Source organism: Coregonus clupeaformis, chromosome 30, assembly GCF_020615455.1.
Source record: "Coregonus clupeaformis isolate EN_2021a chromosome 30, ASM2061545v1, whole genome shotgun sequence".
Classification (NCBI taxonomy): Eukaryota; Metazoa; Chordata; class Actinopteri; order Salmoniformes; family Salmonidae; genus Coregonus; species Coregonus clupeaformis.
In genome coordinates, this window is record NC_059221.1 from 51,113,411 (window position 1) to 51,136,393 (window position 22,983).

A 22,983-nucleotide genomic window follows, 5' to 3' on the forward strand; every position below is an offset into this window, starting at 1 on the left:
AGAGACAGGGAATTCAAATGAGCATCACAAAGCTACATTTGACCTATGCACTAGCAAGGTTTTTCAGCATAGGCAGCTTTCACACCTGCTAGAGCAGGGTTTCCCAAACTCGGTCCTGGGGCCCCCCCTGGGTGCACGTTTCGTTTTTTGCCCTAGCGCTACACAGCTGAATCAAATAATCAAAGCTTAATTTCCTATAAATATCCTTTTTTTTTTTTACTTATTTCCAAAAACATTATTTCCAATAACCCTAGAACCAAACAGACCTGGTTCAAATGCATGGGATTTAAGTGCCTTTGAACAGGGTATAGTAGTAGTTGCCAGGCACACCGGTTTGAGTGTGTCAAGAACTGCAACGCTGCTGGGTTTTTCACGCTCAACAGTTTCCCATGTGTGTCAAGAATGGTCCACCACCCAATGGAGATCCAGCCAACTCGACACAACTGTGGGAAGCATTGGAGTCAATAAGGGCCAGCATCCCTGTGGAACGCTTTCGACACCTTGTAGAGTCCATGCCCTGACGAATTGAGGCTGTTTGAGGGCAAATTGGGGCGCAACTCAATATTAGGTGTTCCTAATGTTTTTCCCACTGTATGTGCGCACACCTTACATTTACATTTTAGTCATTTAGCAGACGCTCTTATCCAGAGCGACTTACAGTTAGTTAGTGAGTGCATACATTATTTTATTTTTTCCATACTGGCCCCCCGTGGGAATCGAACCTACAACCCTGGCGTTGCAAACGCCATGCTCTACCAACTGAGCTACATCCCTGCCGGCCATTCCCTCCCCTACCCTGGACGACGCTGGGCCGATTGTGCGCCGCCCCATGGGTCTCCCGGTCACGGCCAGCCTCGACGACCTTCCCTCTCATGTCAACATGAAGCAATTGGCATGAGGTCCACCTGGCTTGCGATCTTGTTTCTTCTGTACTCAAACCTTCCAATGTAGGCACAAAAAAAATCCTAAAATGATTCACTACCTCTCGAATACCTATGCACAGTCATGCATTTTGAAGTGAAATAAAGTTAGCCAGTTTTCGTGCACAAATCTTTATTTCAATGACTTAACACAAAAATATCGCCATTTGCCTTGGTGCTGATAAATATAACACTAAAACTCCAGTGATGAATCTGAGTGATAAAAACATGCATTGTGTGTGGACGACTCGACTGTTATCAATACTGTTCAGATAAATCAGTCATTCATGTGTTCAATGATTAGTGACAACAGTGATGATATGTTACCTCCGGATCCTATCAATTTAATGCAATGATTATAGTTGGAATACCTCTCTTCCAGGACAACAAACAGCTTCTGACAAACAGTTTAGCTCAGACCCAATACAATAATCTCTCTCCCCTAACATGATTGTTGTTAGTACTTTTAATGTCTTAATTTGTTAGTACCGACATGTCAATATATAATCTCTGTCTGTGTGACTGTGGCTAATATCTATTGTATTAACACAACCCCCTGGTCTATAGGTTCACTGATTGTAAAGGGCAGAGAAGACATATTCCTGCTTCAACACTTATATAAAGTAGAGGTCAATCAAGAGCATCTCAGCCTGTTCATAGAAAACCACTTTGACTAAGAAGATAATAGCTGTCCAAGGTCATTGATAGGATGGAGTCACTCCATCCTTTGACTTACTTATTTATAAAGCCTAACACAGTTTAGGATAGTAGCAAGTGTAGTGACTTCACAAAACCATGCACTTAACATGGCGATATTGCACATTGCACACTCAGAGTGTAATCAAATAGGCACTAACAAAACCACTGCAATACAACCTTACTCCTTATAGCTTTACATCCTTGCTCATTTTACTAACTCATATGCGTTTTACACACAGATAAATAATCATTTTAGTAGAGGAGTCAGAAGGGATGGAGCGTAGGGTACAGGGGTTGCCTATTGGAGCCTACTAGGGTACAAGAGACCCGATCTCCTGAAGGTCGTCATAGTAGGTTGGCTGAATCTACAGAGACCAACAGAGAGGGGAAGTGTCCACCAGCTGCCAGTCTATCTGTCCTACAAGGTCTTCCCCCTCTGATGGGCAATCTTCATTTCCCCCAGAGTGGCAGTAAAGCCCCCCTTCTCCTCCACGTAGAAGAGCACTCCTCCCTGGAACAGAGATGCAGCAGGATGAGCAGGATGCACAGATGTGTCACATTTATAAAGCTCCCCGTCTGTGTTATTATTTCCTTTTATTTATATCCTGAGGGACACAGGGTAAAGGGAGTGCACATCACCTTAATCACCATTAATAAATGAAGGAAAATAAATACCGGTAGAAAGATTTATAATAGTATGAAAAAATATTCCCGTATCATAACGCTGCAGAAAAACTGGTTTCATATTATTCTGAAAAATATTCTTATATAGCCCATCAATGTTTTAGCACTCTTATATATACAAAAATGAAATAATTTTATCTTCGCAATTTTACACCGATAATTCAATAACTACAGAGCATAAGGGGCTGATTTATTGCAATACAGCTTTACAGAATTGTTAGTAAAAAACGTTTTAATCTGTGTGCGCTGTTTACCATTGTCAGCGATGGGTACCGCGGATGCAGCAGAGGCTTACCACGCATCTTTTTATTTCCCGGCCCGTCCACCCGCTGGGTCCAAAATCCGGACACACATCATAGCATGTAAATGATGTAGGATAGGAAAACGAGTCCCATGATGGCGAAAAACATCAAAACTAAAATGTCCAACATGATGAGAATGCCAGAAATGGAGGATGCAGATGTATCGCCAGAATACACGACGAAGAAATTGGTAGCCTCAACACCGGTACAGATCGGGGGAGATCGGAAATAGACCGAGCTATTAATGAAACCCCTCCCCGCCAGATGCGTTCTACAATATTTTACGCGTGGAAGCATGCCGGTAGACATTAAAACCAGGGTGGGAAGTAGCGTAAAAAAAGGGACATATTTTTGCCAAGGGCCCAATCCCATATACATTCAATACATTCAATCTGCGTTGTCAGTGTACAGCAAACTCGTCGTTATATAGCCAAGGAATCACACCGAATGAAGACCCATTTACACTGAAGGAAGCAAATAATACTTGACGCTCCTGAGTAAAAATGACATTTTATTGAATCTGTAGAATCATTAAGTACAATTCGAAGTGCTGTAACAGGACAACATGAGATGCTATTATCAGGTCCTTAAATTCAACTGGAGTCTGATTTCTTTTTTTGAAAGAATGTCAATATATGCATGTTAAAAAATAGGAATAACAAAAATATCAAAACAAAATCATTTTTTGATGGAATGCACAACATTGGTCAGAATGCTAGGTCAGTGTTTGGTTGATGTGATTTATATCTGCACTTTCTATACCAGTATCATACAAGAGCAGGGAATCATTGATTAATCAGAAGCATATGACACAGGAGTCTTTAATTGGGGTTGAGGGTTGGAGGACTCTTGGCCATAGGACTGATAGGATCATATACATTGGGGGAGAACAAGGTGATGATATGATACAGCAGAGGTGTAAAAGGAGTGACACCAAAGCAGAGGAGCATATTGGTCTCCTGGCGAATTCCAAGTATTTGTCCTTGCCGCCCCCCTCCCCCTCTCAGGTTGGGGGTAGTATGTGTTAACAGCACCTCTCTCCTAGCCCCATCCAGCCCATTAGACTATAACATGGTACATTAATAATGTCTATCCCTTGCCACTGTGGTCCATCACCACTCGTCACACAAAAACACCATTGGCTTGTCTTTGGCCACTTTGGATTTGTTTCCTTCCAATCAACTATAACCATCATTCACCTCCCTCCTAAATCCACCTAGCAACTAAAACAAATCCATCTCACTTCACTGCAAAGGAAAAACAGCTGTGGCAGTCAACGTGGGCTTGTTTCCCCCCTATCTGTAAAACACACCCAAGCCAAGGCCTCCAAGTAGCCAAGGCATTGACTGCAGATATTGTACAAGGCAATCCAAATTCATAAAAACTCCAAGAACAACACTCCACTAACTTCAAGCCAAAACACCTCTTCTTCCTCTTTACTTTCTTCAGTTACTGCAGCAAAGCAATTAGACTTGAAATAGCTCGGCCCCAAAACGTCCCTTCATACAGTGTAGGAGTTAAAATGTCCAGTTGTCAAGTAAAGAGGTCATAGATGCTAAATGCAGGCCTAGACGTACCTTTTTATCTGCATGGCAATCTGATTATCTAGTCAGGTTGAGGTGTGTTCATTCCAATTCATTTAAACATAATTGCCATAACTCATCACATTACAAAGTTGAAGCCAAAATGATATGAACAGTCAACACCTACTTATTGTCCGACGTGTTCCACCACACTGGTATTAAAATGGGTACTGTTCACCCCTTACACTGCCCCTCACCTCATTACATCAAATCATTCCACACTACAGCTTTAGTCTGCAGGCAAAGCCCCTTCCCCCAGCACCATGACCTATAACCCCAAACTACTGTACAATATCGTCAACAAGCTACATGGTGAGAGTATTGTTGTTTTCTTTTTATAAAGCTGAACTTCCCCTCATCTGTGACAGTCACAGTGCATCACAGAGAAGAGAAAGAAACAGTAGGGTGGGAAAGATAAGGAAAGGGAGACGTAAGAGGTCAAGGAGGATGTAGAGTTCACCCTCTACTGAACCATGTCCCTCTCCAAGCCTTACTCTGTCCCTTAGAACATGGAATGTACCACGATCATCATCGCTGGAAGAATCTGCCCATGATAGGACAGCCAGACCGATCTTGTAGCTACTACTTTGAAAGTTAAGTCATTGTTGTGTAACAATATCTCAGTTTTCTGTGCAACAACAATGTAACACAGGTTCCCCTATACTGGTAGGGAATGTCCTATGGAAATGTGTGACTATAGAATGTCAGAAATATCATAATGCAGGTGAGAGGGCGGGCCTAATGTTACTATGCGCCATGACGACTGCTCATTAATAAGCATGTGAATTCATGACCCAGTGGCACTCCAGAACATTGCTCTCCACTCCTGAGTTTCAAGGACAAGAGACAACTGGGCGAGATAGTCCAGTCATGAGTTGGCACAATAAAAACAGGCAAACAGGGTTGACGATTATCAGGCAAATACATGATAACCCAGGAGGTTGATGGTTGACTAACCCCATGGATCTAAATCTGTGGGATTGCTAACCCAGCATATGCACACGTCTAGACAAACTAGCGTGCCTTATTGGTTCATAAATCAAGTTGCCGTTTTATTTCTTAAATGTATTTGATACATTGACAGTTTTAAAATAAGCCTCTTACAATACCAACAAAATCAAAGGAAAAAACAACAATAACATTTACCACAGCCAGGATTTTTGACCTCAGTTCAACACACTTCTCATAACTAAGGATTGGAATGTTCAATCACAAAACCAATGGAATGACATAAAAAAATTAAATAAATCACAATACAGAATTGTGTTTGGCCTTCGTGCTTACAATTGGTCAACTCGGATGTTGGTTCTCTTGGAATAGGGGCGGGGCTGGCCTGATCCCACCCCCTCTCCACCCCAACCATTTACATTACCACCATCACGTCACTCTTCTTTCTGTAAGACTGTCGGAAGGAATTTGAGGCTGCGAGCGGGAGACAGCCAAGAATGAGGAATATATTCACACCCACTGACTAAGGTGATGACATGGCGAGTGTGATTGTAACCACGTCTCCTAACTAACTCGTCCCTGATCCCTCCTGTACTTAAAATGCCTGAACTGGAGGTACAAGGCAAGGGCAGGAGGTGCTCTTCAGTTAAGATAGGATTCCAGTTTAGTTTCAGAACAATACCCACAATGCAGTGCAGGACAGGGTAAGACCGGTGAGGACACATAAGTGTAATATTGATAAATGCGTAGTTATAGAAATATATAAGACCTCTCCGGTAAGACTGATACTGTAGAATGCTCACTGACTGGCTGATGCGACAACAATGGGGTATTGAGGGTTAATGGAATGTACACAAGTCAAATATTCAAGCTTTGTTCTAACTGCCCAGATACAGTAAGATTCTACACTGAGCTTCCAGTCAGGCCAATTTCAGCCTGTTGCAAAAATGGAAAAGAAAAAGGAAACAAAAAAACCTTCTGAAGATGCCACACCCACATTCCAAACTCATTTTCACATGCACACATTGGCCGCAGTTCTCTGCTGTCATGGCAACTTGATTGACGAGGTGGGGGAAGGGTTCATATCGTTTTGCATCATAGTTTGCTGGAATATGAAGTGCTGTAGCTAGGATCGAGTTGTGATACATTGTATGACCCCTGACGTATATATATAGCCTGTAAGATGGAGGTATGTTACTTCTGTAAGACTTAAATTCCACTTGTGACAGCACTTATAGTGGACCGACGAATTGGGACAGAGACAGGAAGACAAACAGACATTCAGACAGACGGCAGCACAGACAGAGAGACAGACAGAGGGAGTCTGTCGTTGGAGGAGAGCAGACCAGGGGGGGTTGGGAGGGGAGGGAGATTGGGGAGGAAGGGGGGTCTTACAGGTCAGATCAGAGAACAAGAGTGAAAGAAAGAGAAAGCGGCATTAAGAGGAGACGGCACTGGGCTTTTCATTCTCTTCTCTCCCTCCCTCCTTCTCTCTCTTCCCCCCTCCTCCCCACTTCTCTTTCTCAGATCAGATGGCCTCTACGTAGTTAGCAGGCAGCATGCCCTGCTGGCCAGTGCGCTCCACACGGCCGTACATCCAGCCCTCGTCGATCACCTGCACGTCTACGATCACGTCTCCCTCCAGGAAGCCCACCTCGTCCTCGTCGGCTGCAGCATAGTCATACACCGCCTGGTACCGCTTCTACACAGAAAGAGAAGGGGGGGGGGTGGAGAGAGTGAGGGAGAGATGGAGGGAGAGGGGATGTAAAGGGAATCGGAGGAGAGGGAAGGGAGAAGGTATGGAGAAAGGGAATAAGATGAAGTTCCTATAACACCACCTTCAACAACAGAGACAGTCAGTCTCTGCTAACAAGACAAAGCTACAAGGGGGGGTCATGTGGATACTGCCACACACAGTGGGTTCCACCTGGACCATGCAGAGAGAACAGTGTCTGTGTCCCAAATGGCATCCTATTCCCTATATAGTGCACTACTTTTGACCAGACCCCAATGGGCCCTGGTCAAAAGCAGTGCTTTAAATAGGGAATAGGGTGCAGTTTGGGACGGATCCTAACACAGTAGATAGGAGGGTCTCTGTCTCACCCCGGAGCTGGGAGGGGGGGCGGCGGCCGCCTGGCGGACTGGTCCAGGTGCCGCTGCTGGCTCATAGTTGTAGTTCTTAGACGCAGCAGGGGGCTGGTAGGGCTGCTGCTGCTGGAACACTGGTGAGAGAGGGAAGGAGAGAGAGACGGAGGGGGGAAAAGGAGAGATTTATTTTTATTTTTTATTTAACCTTTATTTAACCAGGTAAGCCAGTTGAGAACAGGTTCTCATTTACAACTGCGACCTGGCCAAGATAAAGCAAAGCAGTGCAATAAAAACAACACAGAATTACATATGGGGTAAAAAACATAAAGTCAAAAATACAACAGAAAATATATATACAGTGTGTGCAAATGTAGCAAGTTATGGAGGTAAGGCAATAAATAGGCTATAGTGCAAAATAATTACAATAGTATTAACACTGGAATGCTAGATGTGCAAGAGATTATGTGCAAATAGAGATACTGGGGTGCAAAAGAGCAAAATAAATAACAATATAGGGATGAGGTAGTTGGGTGGGCTAATTTCAGATGGGCTGTGTACAGGTGCAGTGATCGGTAAGGTGCTCTGACAACTGATGCTTAAAGTTATTGAGGTAGATAAGAGTCTCCAGCTTCAGAGATTTTTGCAATTCGTTCCAGTCATTGGCAGCAGAGAACTGGAAGGATGGGGGGAGAGAGAGCGAGAGAGAGTTGGGGAGAGAGTAATGTTAGCGGGAGAGATTGAGTGATTGAATCAGAGTGAAGGATAGACATTTCTGGCTACTTAGTCTGACAAACGGCTCCCCCAGTCCCCGGCACTCTGAACCCCCCCCCGTACCCGGCACTCTGAACCCCCCTCCCCCCCCCTCTGTCTCTCCTCCTGCTGTATTCCCCCTCTATCCCTCCATCTAACTGGCATCCCATTCGTCAGCCCCAGGGCTCTGATACAGAGAACTCCACAACACGGCAAGTCAAAACATGCAGCCATCATTTAGCGCTTTTCAGTCAACTATTATAACAATGACTCTGTGATATTGAGAGGTGATAATATGTACATAGTGAATGCACAGGTTAACCACTAGCTCACAACCATTGTATTCATGTGTGCTAAAAACAGGAACTGTCCACAGAGAAGAAAGATCAAACACATTTAATGCCCAGGGATAATGTAACCATTTGTCTACTCTCACTGATGTTAACGCTGCAATATGTAACCAAATTTTAGCAACCAGGAAATGGCATAGTGCATCTTTAATAAATGTTTTTTCATAGTGCGTATGTTTCGTGTATGTGACAGCATGTGTACCTGGATTGGGGCTGTTGGGCTGGGGAGATGGGATTTCTCCTCCCATCCTGTTCTTCTCAAACTCCTCGTGGTACTTAATCTGTACAGACAAAACACATACACACGTTACATTGTGACATTTGTCATTTAGCTCTTATACAGTGTGACTAGATATAACACCCAGACGTCATGTATGGTGCTGCTTAGTTTGATAAGAAAACCCTGATTGCATCCTGTTGACTTTCCCAGTCCAGCATATGGCTTTTTGGAGAAGGGAAATAAAGTGCAGTTCCTGTCGTGTCCAGCAGGTGTCTCCAGATCCCTCCCCCAGGCAGGCAGGCTGTGTGTATGTGTAATAGGTGGGGGCCTACACTGCTAGGCTACGTGCTGCTCTGTTTCTACAATAGGCCTGCTGACACAGAGGAAATTACATCGCAGCCGGAAGTTGGGTGACCTCAGCGCTGCCTAGCAACCCTTGCTGACACATCATGAGGAACAGTGAGAAAAAGTAGAGAGAGAGAGCGAGAGAGACAGGCCTAAAGCGAGGGTAAGACATTGAAAGAGAAACAGAGACCCAAAGGAGGAACACAGACAGATAGAAAGAGAATGGTGCAAAATATATCATGCCTAAACATCTAATATAAACAGTGGGTGAGAACATCTCCTTGTTTATTCAGGTAAATCAAAGCTGCATCACCACAAGCAGCACCAGTCCTAACATAATAACCCAGCCAACATCACAGAGAGACAGAGACAGCATTCATCTCAAAATGACCACCAGACCAATACACCTGAGAGGGACAGATCATTTACTGCAGTAGAACAGCCCTACCCATATTCCCAGCCTGACTGACAACAGACAGACTTACACAGCCTAGATTCTGCCCTCTCCCTCCCTCCCTCCCTCCCTCCCTCCCTCCCTCCCTCCCCGGCTGGGTGAAAGAGGCCAGTGTGTTCAGGCTGTCCGAGACAAGTGTATTCACAGACTGACTGGATGAGATGAGTGTTAAGTGTCAGTGTGTGTGAGGACATTGCGTTCAGTGACTGTGAGAAGAAAATCGTTTTTTTAATGCGAGACAGCGAGCAATTTGTTCAATATGTGAGAGAGCGTGTGTCTGATATTACTTCTGTTTGTTTTTGAAGGCGAAGGTTGCACACAGATGGTGTGTGTGTGTGTGTGTGTGTGTGACTGTGAACAGGAAAAGCCCAGCCCTTGTCAGTCCCACTCCCGGACACAAAAGAGACCCCCCCTCCTCTTAACCTTCACAACATGAATCAGGAGAAAGTGAAAGGTGAGAGGAAGGGAGAGAGAAATTGAGAAAACAACTGAATGTTCAGACAAGAAGGAGCGAGAGAGACAGACAGGGACTAGGTAGACAAGTCCAGACAGACAGCAGGGAATGAGAGGGGGCTGGAGTTGGACATCTGACATTTCAGAGAAGAGAGCTGAACAAGCTGACATGTCTGTCTCTCACTGGCCTAATGAGGGTGAGGAGGGAGAGAGTGGGGAAAGGAGGAAGGAGAGCAAGAAGGAGATCATCAGCTGCTCCCCTTGGCTTGGTCTGTCCACACACACACTGTTCACAGCTGGGACGTTGTTACGCACTTCTCAAAACACTTCATGATGAACGTGTGTTTCTCTTCTCTCCGTATTTGCCTGGGGTTGTTGAAGTGTTGATGTGTGGGGAGAGGGGGGGGGGGGTTGTATAATCATCCTGTGTCTGTTTCCACCGTCTCAGACACACAGGATCTGTTCCTGTATGAAAGCAGTAATTAACCATCCCCCTCCATACTCATTAAGTTATTAGCAGGGACACTATGTGCTGCCATGTCAGGGTGTGTGTCCTTGGTCTGCCAGAGGAAGCAAGGCCCTAGGCAGCCGCCTTCTGCAACAGAGGATCACAGAGGGACATAGTAACATAACCCTGTGCCCAAGCTTCAGTCAGCCTAGATAGACACACATCACTTCTGGACTAACAGACAATCTGCACATCCATAGAGTGGTGAGGAGGTGCATGCATACATACACTACATGGCTAAAAGTATGTGGACACCCCTTGAAATGAGTGGATTTGGCTATTTCAGCCACACCCGTTGCTGACAGGTGTAAAAAAATAAATAAAAAGAGCACACAGTCATGCAATCTACATAGACAAACCTAGGCAGTAGAATGGCCCGTACCGAAGCGCTCAGTTACTTTCAACGTGGCCCCGGTCAACTGTAAGTGCTGTTATTGTGAAGTGGAAACGTCTAGGAGCAACAACAGCTCAGCCGTGAAGTGGTAGGCCACACAAGCTCACAGAACGAGACCGCCGAGTGCTGAAGCGCGTAGCGAGTAAAAATAGTCTGTCCTCGATTGCAACACTCACTACCGAGTTCCAAACTGCTATTGGAAGCAACGTCAGCACAATAACTGTTCATCAGGAGCTTCATGAAATGGGTTTCCATGGCCGAACAGCCGCACACACGCCTCAGATCACCATGCGCAATGCCAAGCGTCGGCTGGAGTGGTGTAAAGCTCACCGCCATTGGACACTGGAGCAGTGGAAACGTGTTCTCTGGAGTGATGAATCACGCTTCACCATCTGGCAGTCCGACGGGCGAATCTGGGTTTGGCGGATGCCAGGAGAACGCTACCTGCCTGAATGCATAGTGCCAACTGTAAAGTTTGGTGGAGAAGGAATAATGGTCTGGGGCTGTTTTTCATGGTTTGGGCTAGGCCCCTTAGTTCCAGTGAAGGGAAATGTTAACGCTACAGCATACAATAACATTCTAGATGATTCTGTGCTTCCAACTTTGTGGCAACAGTTTGGGGAAGGCCCTTTCCTGTTTCAGCATGACAATACCCCTGTACACAAAGCGAGGTCCATACTGAAATCGGTTTGGAAGAACTTGACTGAATTGGAACGCTGACTGCGAGCCAGGCCTAATCGCCCAACATCAGTGCCCGACCTCACTAATGCTCATGGCTGAATGGAAGCAAGTCCCGGCAGCAATGTTCCAACATCTAGTAGAAAGCCTTCACAGAAGAGTGGAGGCTGTTATAGCAGCAGAGGGGGGACCAACTCCATATTAATGCTCGTGATTTTTGAATGATGTTCGACAAGCAGGTGTCCACATACCTTTGGCCAGTGTATATATAAGAGCGAGAGTAGAGCGAGAGAGAGAGATGTCTTCAAGGAGCCAGCACTGCAGATAAGGGATAGAAAGACAGGCAGGCTGGCCACCTGTGATGATTGGCACCCACTCAGAATATGAAGTGGGTGGACAGTGTAGGGCTGAGGCAGCGTCCCAAATGGCACCCGATTCCCTATAGTACACTACTTTTGACCAGGGTACCATTTGAGACAACCTGAGAGAGAGGAGAAGGGCGAGCGGTGGACTGGTTGTTGAGTCTGTCCTGTGATAGGTACTGTGTGTGAGTGTTGACAGATAGACGTACGTTGCTGATATGGTCCTGTGTTTTCTTGATTCTCTGCATCTCTGGCGTGTCGGCCACAGCACTGAAACCTTTCCCTTTGTTCTTCTCAAACTCCTCCTTGTACTGCACCTGGAACACACAATCCCACCTGGTCAGACCACACTGCATAGTCATAGTAAATCACAACACACGTCAAGAGTCAAACGTTTCATAGAGTCAAAAATAACACATTTTATTCAGCACATGCTTCGTAAACAACAAATCAAATGTATTTATAAAGCCATTTTTTCATCAGCAACAACAGGTGTAGACTAACAGTGAAATGCTTACCGGCCCTTCCCAACAATGCAGAGAAAATACAGAAATAATAGAAAAGTAATAACACGTATTAATAAAAGTAGTAATAATACACATTGAGTAACGATAACGTTGCTATATACACGGGGTACCAGTACAGAGTCGATGTGCAGGGGTACGAGGTAATTTAGGTAGCTATGTACATATAACTAGACACGAATTAAATGTAAATAAACATAGGCTATAGTTTTAATGATTTTTAGAGTGTGTGTGTGTGTGTGTGGCCCGCCCACAATCCCTCCTCTCTCAGTAGTGGTGGTGACAGTCACTTCCTGTTGCCAGGGCAGTGAGACCAAACACACAGGATGTGCTGACATAGCCTTATAAGGTCACACCAAGAGGTGTATGTGTATCCAACAGAGAGGGCACGTGTGTTTTAATGCGCATGGATGTACGGTGTATGCATAGCAGGGTTACTGTCAGGAAAATGTGGCGTCGGACATTTGACTGGCAGCATTTTAAATTTACCTGACATTTGACAAATGTACTGGACCCATATGCATTGGTAGCGTAACCGGATTAGGGCGTCCACCCACAGTTCTCAGAATGCCAGAAATCACATTTAGATGACGGTAATTAATATTAACAGAAAATGCAAGTTGAGGATGCAACAATGTGCACTTTGAAGATGCTAGAATAACTGTCCACATTTAGTTTTCCTCAGCCAACAAGACGAGTAGGCCTAACGAACAGCAAAATCACTAGCCCATGTCGATCTACTATCCCCCATAGTAGAAATGTTTACCTATTCTATTGGTCAGTTTGTTGAGAAAGAAATAAGCTATTCCAAACAGACTCTAGGACAGTAGCTTAAAATGTTGATAAACTATTATTTCTTCACATTATAAATCACAGCAATGTGCACAAGGCAGCAGGTTACGCGCGAACATTCGTTTCATAATGCAATTAGCGGGAAAACACGTACCGCACATGGGCGCGGTTTCATGAGACGGATGAAAATATCCGTTAGACATTTAGAAAGAGGGGAGATCTAATATGCAACAACTAGCATAGGTTGATAATACGACTACAATTGTGCCTTTGGATACTGGACAATGAAAGAAAGTTTATATGAAATAATTGCATGATTTTGGCTAGGCTACTTTGAAACAAGGTAAGACATGCCTCATATGTAGTAAAACGTTCAGGTTTCAAACAATTAAGTATATTTTTTCGAAATGCATACTGCCTCCAGGTCATTGCAAAGTGGTGTGTGATGCGCTGATGAAGCCTGACTTCCGTTGCCTATTGCCTAAATCCGATTTCAGTGTGTTCACGTCAACTAGGAACTCTGGGGGGGGGAAAAAACTAGCTCCGACTGGGAAAAATCGTTTTGAACGGTCATCTAACTCGGAATTCCAAGTCTGGAACTCGGGCCTCTTTCTAGAGCTCCGACTTTCCGACCTGAAGTCTTGAAAGCACCATATGGATTTGCTGTTTGAGATGCTTCAGCAGCAGCTCTCGTGCTGTCTGACATATTTTCCACTCAAAGGCTCTGTATCTGTATGTGGCAAATTAATTGGACTAAATTAAACAAATTAACCTATAGACCGATAAGCATGCCTAGTCAAATGTATTTACATTGACTGGTATTTCCACCAATGAATAGGCTAAAAAGCATTACTTCTCAATAGGATTTTTTAGTCTCTCTGACAATTGGACGGCGCCTATTTTATTTATCGTCTTTATTTTAATTTTATTTTAAATCGGCCAAAAGCCGGCTATTACCTGCTAACAGAAACCCTGATGCATAGGCCTTTGTGCTTGTGTGTGCTTACCCCTCCCTTCCCAGTGTGACCCTCAGTATGAGAGGAAGTGGCCCATGTAGAGTCATGTGGGTATCACTCTAATAACAATGAACAACATAGCAGCTCTCCCTCACACACTGCTGCCCTACTGTACCGCTGACATAACGCTTGTGGATTCATACACACACTACAGGAAACAAACACACTAATTAAGTACCAAGTCATACGCACATGGAAGTACATACATATTTAGGTTCCCTATGAAACACAACAGGCCCAGTGACATTTCAACAATGACAAATCACTTCTCTCCCTCTCTCTGGGCTAGACTGCACCAATAACTAATATCCACCTGCCTGCCCACCCAAGGAAGAGCCTGCTGCCGTAATCCATTACCAAGAAGCACTCCGAACAGTCTCACACTCATAGAAATACAATCTCTATTCTAATCTATATATTCTACTTCTATGACCACACTCCTTTCCTCTTACAGCCAGCCAGACTGACTGTGTTGTTTTAAGGATTGGGGCAGTCCCACTCCCTGCGTATTTGATTGGTTTATTGGTAGACAGGCAAGTGGAGAGAAGACAGGGAAGTAGGTAGAGGTGTACTCTGGGCCAGATTGGAACCCATGCTGACTCATGCGGTTTGACTGACACAGCTCTACAGAGTGCTGACCTGTCCTCTCCCCCACACACCTTGTGAGGATAGGCAGGAGATGACTGGGCCAAAACAGAAATACCTTATTTACATAAGTATTCAGACCCTTTGCTATGAGTCCACCTGTAGCAAATTCAATTGATTGGACATGATTTGGAAAGGCACACACCTGTCCATATAAAGTCCCACAGTTGACATTGCATGTCAGAGCAAAAACCAAGCCATGAGGTCGAAGGAATTGTGTTGAGCCACAGATCTGGGGAAGGGACCAAAACATTTCTGCAGCATTGAAGGTCCCCAAGAACACAGTGGCCTCCATCATTCTTAAATGGAAGAAGTTTGGAACAACCAAGACTCTTCCTAGAGCTGGCCGCCCGGACAAACTGAGCAATTGGGGGAGAAGGGCCTTGGCAGGGAGGTGACCAAGAACCCGATGGTCACTCTGACAGAGCTCCAGAGTTCCTCTGTGGAGATGGGAGAACCTTCCAGAGGGACAACCATCTCTGCAGCACTCCACCAATCAGGCCTTTATGGTAGAGTGGCCAGACGGAAGCCACTCCTCAGTAAAAGGCACATGACAGCCCACTTGGAGTTTACCTAAAGGACTCTCAGACCATGAGAAACAAGATTCTCTGGTCTGATGAAACCAAGATTGAACTCTTTGGCCTGAATGCCAAGCGTCACGTCTGGAGGAAACCAGGCACCATCCCTACGGTGAAGCATGGAGGTGGCAGCATCATGCTGTGGGGATGTTTTTCAGCGGCAGGGACTGGGAGACTAGTCAGGATCGAGGGAAAGATGAACAGATTAAGTACAGAGAGATCCTTAAGGAAAACCTGCTCCAGAACGCTCAGGACCTCAGACTGGGGCGAAGGTTCACCTTCCAACAGGACAACGACCCTAAGCACACAGCCAAGACAACGCAGGAGTCTCTAAATGTCCTTGAGTGGCCCAGCCAGAGCCCCGACTTGAACCCGATCAAACATCTCTGGAGAGACCTGAAAATAGCTGTGCAGCAACACTCCCCATCCAATCTGACAGAGCTTGAGAGGATCTGCAGAGAAGAATGGGAGAAACTCAAAGTACTGAGTAAAGGGTCTGAATACTTAAGTAAATGTAATATATACATATTTGTTTATATACATACACATTTGTAAACATTTCTAAAAACCTGTTTTTGCTTTGTCATTATGGGGTATCGTGTGTAGATTGATGAGGGGAAAAAACAATGTAATCCATTTTAGAATAAGGCTCCAACATAACAAAATGTGGAATAAGTCAAGGGGTCTGAATACTTTCCGAATGCACTGTATGTGATCATAAGTCAGGAAACCAAATAGGGCACTGCTGACTGCCTTTCAGTAATTCACGTCAATCCCTGTACTGTAGTCTACTCCCTACATCCCCACTCTCCTGTTCTAGCAGCAGAACAAACCAATGCATTTTCCCCAGACAGTTTTCTTAGGGCCAACTGTCTCTCATATCCTTTCTCACCCCCAGTCTTCTCAACGCCCCCAAACACTCTCAAATACACCCCCCTCTCTCCAAACCACGTCCAGATCTCCCAGCAGCCCCCAGGCCTCAGACCCTGGCCAATAAAAATCAGCCTTCTACCACAGGAAGTACCAGAAAAACAGTATATTTGGAGAGGGGGGAAAAAACTGACCAGAATACCCAAACTGGGTCACCTGTTATTGCTATAATAAAGATGAGATCGGAGATTTGCTGGTGTGTGTCCATTTTAGAGCTACTGCATGTTGTCATATGATGTAGGCTGTGTGTTGTTTACACGTAGCAGAGATGTGGAGCTGGTTGATCTTCTCTGTAGGTTGGTGCTGTAGATACCAGCTCCAGCATCTGTCAGTGGTCTCATTAGCCTCCTCTGTGTATGTGTGTGTGTGGCTGGTCTCTTATCTCTGTGTGGCCTCGGTCTGTTTGTTTACTGGTCTTCTGGGATCCTCCCAGTCCTCCTGGACCCCTGGGAGATGGTTGGCACTCTACATACACTGGGACTGTCAGTCAGTATGGCCGCTAATCCACAGCTAACCCCAACACACACTTACAAAGAGAGACACACAAACACACACCCCTCCCCTCTGCATGTAATCCGGATTGGCGGCTGCGCTATTAATCAGCATGAGTCTGGACTGTGACTGCAGTGGCCATTTCTCCAGATCTAGTCATCCTCTCACTTTATACAGAGAAAGAGCTGGAAGGAGAGAGATAGAGCGACAGTAGTGAGGGGGCATCAGGGCTGAGTCTGACTATAGTTACCAATCCACATGACTCTCGTGGCAAAGAGAGCGTGTGTGTGTGACACAGGGGGAGGAATCAGAGAGTAAGAGAGAGACAGGCACAGATGGTGTTTTTCTGCATGGGGTGTGTTAGTCTGTTCAATCCACAACAACTAATAACCAGTCATCCTAAATACAGTGCATTTGGAAAGTATTCAGACCCCTTGACTTTTTCCACATTTTGTTACGTTATAAAAAAAACTACAGAAATACCTTATTTACATAAGTATTCAGACCCTTTGCTATGATTATAAAATTGAGCTCAGGTGCATCCTGTTTCCATTGATCATCCTTTAGATGTTTCTACAACTTGATTAGAGTCCACATGTGGTAAATTCAATTGATTGGACATGATTTGGAAAGGCACACACCTGTCTATATAAGGTCCCACAGTTGACAGTGCATGTCAGAGCAAAAATGAGGTCAAAGGAATTGTCCGTAGAGGTTCGAGACAGGATTGTGTTGAGACACAGATCTGGGGAAGGGTACCAAAACATTTCTGCAGTATTGAAGGTCACCAGGAACACAGTGGCCTCCATCATTCCTAAATGGAAGAAGTTTGTAACCACCAAGACTCTCCCTAGAGCAAGCCGCCCGGCCAAACTGAGCAATCGGGGGAGAAGGACCTTGGCCTTGGTCAGACAACAATTCCTAAAAACCTGTCTTTGCTTTGTCATTATGGGGTATTGTGTGTAGTTTGATGAGGAAAAAAAACAATTGAATCCATTTTAGAATAAGGCTGTAACAAAATGTGAAAAAAGTCATGGGGTCTGAATACTTTCCGAATGCACTGCATGTATCATAATCACACATAGGAGAACATGCTTATTAATATAAACTAAAGGATTTATAAATGTAGCAATGTGCGACTGTGTGTGTGGCCATAGCACAGAGGCCCTGTCAGAGTATTAGAAGAGTAGACAGGAAATAGGCTCTGACTCAAAGTCCCTGTGTGTCTCGGAAACTGTGAACATGCAAGTGTGTGTGTCTGTGTGTAGCTAGCTACTGTACGTCCGTGTGTGTGTGTCCATGCTAGCTCATCGTGTGTGTGTGTGTTAGAGTGGCGAATGGAAGTTGAGGGTGGATGTGGGGAACTGGGGCCGTTTCTCCTCTATCCCCTCACCACTGCCTGCAGTGTTGCCACGGGAACCCTATTGCTATGGTAGCAGGTAGGGAGGTCTGTCACACCCCATTACAATACTTTACGAGAGGGGAGAGACGAGAGAACGAGAGAGAAAGGAACAGACAGAAAGGCACTGATACAGGAGGAGGGAGGAGCTGTGGTCGAAGGAGGAAGAGATAAAAGTGAAATCTGAAGAAGGAAGGAAACAAGAGGAATGCAAATAGACAGAAGTGGGGAAAGAGAGAGCGAGAGAGAGGATCTTCGTCATAAAGAGGGGGCGCCGGGGGGAATTTCTGTCTCTTTTGGAGGAGGTAAAATATGAATGAACGAGAGGAGAAAAGAGAAGAGTGGGAGGAGAAAGCGGGGGAGGGGAGGAAAAGGAGAACCATGACTGGAGGAGAATCAGCGATGACACAGGCAGAGAACAGAGCAGGAAGACGGAGAGAAATGGAGGATGACTACACACTAACATGTGGGAGGAGAGAGAAAGAGCGATAGACCAGAAAAACGCATGTCAAAAATGTTATAAATTGATTTGCATTTTAATGAGGGAAGTAAGTATTTAACCCCCTCTCAATCAGAAAGATTTCTGGCTCCCCGGTGTCTTTTATACAGGTAACGAGCTGAGATTAGGAGCACACTCTTAAAGGGAGTGCTCCTAATCTCAGCTTGTTACCTGTATAAAAGTCACCTGTCCACAGAAGCAATCAATCAGATTCCAAACTCTCCACCATGGCCAAGACCAAAGAGCTCTCCAAGGATGTCAGGGACAAGATTGTAGACCTACACAAGGCTGGAATGGGCTACAAGACCATCGCCAAGCAGCTTGGTGAGAAGGTGACAACAGTTGGTGCAATTATTCGCAAATGGAAGAAACACAAAATAACTGTCAATCTCCCTCGGCCTGGGGCTCCATGCAAGATCTCACCTTGTGGAGTTGCAATGATCATGAGAACGGTGAGGAATCAGCCCAGAACTACACGGGAGGATCTTGTCAATGATCTCAAGGCAGCTGGGACCATAGTCACCAAGAAAACAATTGGTAACACACTACGCCGTGAAGGACTGAAATCCTGCAGCGCCCGCAAGGTCCCCCTGCTCAAGAAAGCACATATACAGGCCCGTCTGAAGTTTGCCAATGAACATCTGAATGATTCAGAGGAGAACTGGGTGAAAGTGTTGTGGTCAGATGAGACCAAAATGGAGCGCTTTGGCATCAACTCAACTCGCCGTGTTTGGAGGAGGAGGAATGCTGCCTATGACCCCAAGAACACCATCCCCACCGTCAAACATGGAGGTGGTTGCTGTTCCTGGTCGGGAGAGGTTGTGTTTTCTCTAGCAGGAGGTAAGCTTGGCTTCTTATATGGTGTTGAGTAAAGCTTAAACCATGTATTTAGATTGTAGGTAGGTATTGTAGTTAGGTATTGTAGGTAGTTTACTTAGGTAGTTATTGTAGGTAAGTATTGTATTCGGCGGAGCCCGGCGAAGCACGAGGCTAGCTAACCCACTACCTGGACCAACAAAGCTAGCTAGCTAGCGAGGCATTAACGTTAGGTGGTTGGTAGCTGCTGTACTTAATTACAGCTACTGATTGCAGTCTGCCACCCAGACAGCTGGCGTCGGGTAAGTTTGGCTTTATACATAGCTTGGGCTTTGTCGAGTAAGGCTTAAACTATGTATTTAGATTGTAGTTAGGTATTATAGGTAGGCATCGTGGGCTGTATATTATTATGTATTATAGGTAGGCATCGTGGGCTGTTGTGGGTAGTTATTGTAGGTTAGCATTGTATTCGGCGGTGCCGGGTGTAGCACGAAGCTAGCTAGCTAACTCACCTCCTGGACTAGCTGGCGAGTAGCTATTAGCAACGGTAGCAACTAAATACAATATCCTTTTAGCCAGCTACATTTGTTCGCAGCGCCGCCGTTATTCAAACAAAGTCAACACAGCAGCCATTGCTAGCTAGCCAACACGACCAGCTAGCTATACTGTAGCAGCTAAATACAATATAGTTGTGCTAGCTAGCCAACGTTTAATTATTGCTGCGTTATGAAAGGAACTAGACACGGACACGAATTATCTGTTTAGTGTGTTAACACACTATTGGTAGTTTGTTGTAACCAAGTATTGGTGCTAAACTGTGTGTTATTGGATGCTAGCATGCTAGTTAGCTATAGCGTCATAGTTAGCTAGCTGAATAAAGTAAGTTGAGTCTATTCCTTGAAACATTTAACCGCTGTAGTTCACAACAATTATAATTTCTAAAGTGGAAGTTGGGAGAGTTTTATTTGGGAGTTTTGGTTTTTACTCTCTCCTTTCCCAGATGTTTAGTTCATTTCATTCCGATCTCCTCTGCATTATAATAATAATAATATGCCATTTAGCAGACGCTTTTATCCAAAGCGACTTACAGTCATGCGTGCATACATTTTTGTGTATGGGTGGTCCCAGGGATCGAACCCACTACCTTGGCGTTACAAGCGCCGTGCTCTACCAGCTGAGCTACAGAGGACCACTATTATTGTAGCCATTTGCTACAGCCTGTCAACTATGCCTCTGCCTATCCCTGTTCTCTCCTCTCCGCACAGGCTACACAAATGCCTCACACCGCGTGGCTGCTGCCTCTCTAACCTGGTGGTCCCTGCTCGCACCCCACACCTGGAGTTCCAGGTCTCAGGCAGCCTCTGGAACTGCTGTTCTGCTGCCAACAAGGCTGACTTCATCCCAGCCTATGCTACCCTCCAGTCCCTCGACTTCCTGGCGCTGACGGAAACATGGATTACCACTGAAAACACTGCTACTCCTACTGCTCTCTCCTCGTCTGACCATGTGTTCTCGCATACCCCGAGAGCATCTGGTCAGAGGGGTGGTGGCACAGGAATCCTCATCTCTCCCAAGTGGACATTCTCAATTTTTCCCCTAACCCATCTGTCTATCTCCTCATTTGAATTCCATGCTGTCACAGTCACTAGCCCATTTAAGCTTAATATCCTAGTCATCTATCGCCCTCCAGGTTCCCTTGGAGAGTTCATCAATGAGCTTGACGCCTTGATAAGTTCCTTTCCTGAGGATGGCTCACCCCTCACAGTTTTGGGGGATTTCAACCTCCCTACGTCTACATTTGACTCATTTCTCTCTGCCTCCTTCTTTCCACTCCTCTCCTCTTTTGACCTCACCCTCTCACCGTCCCCCCCTACTCACAAGGTAGGCAATACGCTTGACCTCATCTTTACTAGATGCTGCTCTTCTACTAATCTCACTGCAACTCCCCTCCATGTCTCCGACCACTACTTTGTATCCTTTTCTCTCTCGCTCTCCTCCAACACTACTCACTCTGCCCCTACACAGATGGTAATGCGCCGCCGCAACCTTCGCTCTCTCTCTCCCACTACTCTCTCCTCTTCCATCCTATCATCTCTTCCCTCTGCTCAATCCTTCTCCCTCCAATCTCCTGATTCTGCCTCCTCAACCCTCCTCTCCTCCCTTTCTGCATCCTTTGACTCTCTGTGTCCCCTATCCTCCCGGCCGGCTCGGTCCTCCCCTCCAGCTCTGTGGCTTGATGACTCATTGCGAGCTCACAGAACAGAGCTCCGGGCAGCGGAGCGGAAATGGAAGAAAACTAAACTCCCTGCCGACCTGGCATCTTTTCACTCCCTCCTCTCTACATTTTCTTCATCTGTTTCTGCTGCTAAGGCCACTTTCTACCACTCTAAATTCCAAGCATCTGCCTCTAACCCTAGGAAGCTCTTTGCCACATTCTCCTCCCTGCTGAATCCTCCACTTTGAAAAGAAGGTTGACGACATCCGATCCTCGTTTGTTAAGTCTAATGACACTGCTGGTCCTGCTCACACTGCCCTACCATATGCTTTGACTTCTTTCTCCCCTCCCTCTCCAGATAAAATCTTGCGACTTGTGACTGCAGGCCGCCCAACAACCTGCCCGCTTGACCCCATCCCCTCCTCTCTTCTCCAGACCATCTCCGGTGACCTTCTCCCCTACCTCACCTCGCTGATCAACTCATCCTTGACCGCTGGCTATGTCCCTTCCGTCTTCAAGAGAGCGAGAGTTGCACCCCTTCTCAAAAAACCAACACTCGATCCCACTGATGTCAACAACTACAGACCAGTATCCCTTCTTTCTTTCCTTTCCAAAACTATTGAGCGTGCCGTCTTTAGCCAACTCTCTTGCTATCTCTCTCAGAATGACCTTCTTGATCCAAACCAGTCAGGTTTCAGGACTGGTCATTCAACTGAGACTGCTCTTCTCTGTGTCACGGAGGCTCTCCGCACTGCTAAAGCTAACTCTCTCTCCTCTGCTCTTGTCCTTCTAGACCTGTCTGCTGCCTTTGATACTGTGAACCATCAGATCCTCCTCTCCACCCTCTCCGAGCTGGGCATCTCCGGCGCGGCTCACTCCTGGATCGCGTCCTACCTGACCGGTCGCTCCTACCAAGTGGCGTGGCGAGAAGCTGTCTCCGCACCACGTGCTCTCACCACTGGTGTCCCCCAGGGCTCAGTTCTAGGCCCTCTCCTATTCTCCCTATACACCAAGTCACTTGGCTCTGTCATATCCTCACATGGCCTCTCCTATCATTGCTACGCTGACGATACACAACTAATCTTCTCCTTTCCCCCTTCTGATAACCAGGTGGCGAATCGCATCTCTGCATGTCTGGCAGACATATCAGTATGGATGACGGATCACCACCTCAAGCTGAACCTTGGCAAGACGGAGCTGCTCTTCCTCCCGGGGAAGGACTGCCCGTTCCATGATCTCGCCATCACGGTTGACAACTCCATTGTGTCCTCCTCCCAGAGTGCGAAGAGCCTTGGCGTGACCCTGGACAACACCCTGTCGTTCTCCGCTAACATCAAGG

At 45.8% G+C, this 22,983-nt stretch overlaps 1 protein-coding gene across 2 annotated transcripts in view; it reads right to left on the minus strand.

Annotated features, from left to right (window-relative positions):
* Nucleotides 1-1,036: 1,036 nt before the first annotated feature.
* LOC121569502 (LIM and SH3 domain protein 1-like) overlaps nucleotides 1,037-22,983 on the minus strand; it is a 44,599-nt gene continuing 22,652 nt past the window's right edge. Inside the window, exons 4-8 of one of the 2 annotated variants that reach the window (XM_045209654.1) lie at nucleotides 11,948-12,055; nucleotides 8,527-8,605; nucleotides 7,240-7,358; nucleotides 6,752-6,838; nucleotides 1,037-2,130 (exon numbers count right to left, since the gene is read on the minus strand). In XM_045209654.1, coding sequence (XP_045065589.1) covers nucleotides 2,038-2,130; nucleotides 6,752-6,838; nucleotides 7,240-7,358; nucleotides 8,527-8,605; nucleotides 11,948-12,055 — 486 coding nt within the window. In that variant the 3' untranslated portion in view covers nucleotides 1,037-2,037. Of the gene's footprint in view, nucleotides 2,131-3,103; nucleotides 6,839-7,239; nucleotides 7,359-8,526; nucleotides 8,606-11,947; nucleotides 12,056-22,983 lie in introns of those variants that run through there. The other variant, XM_041880518.2, reaches the window with a different exon arrangement.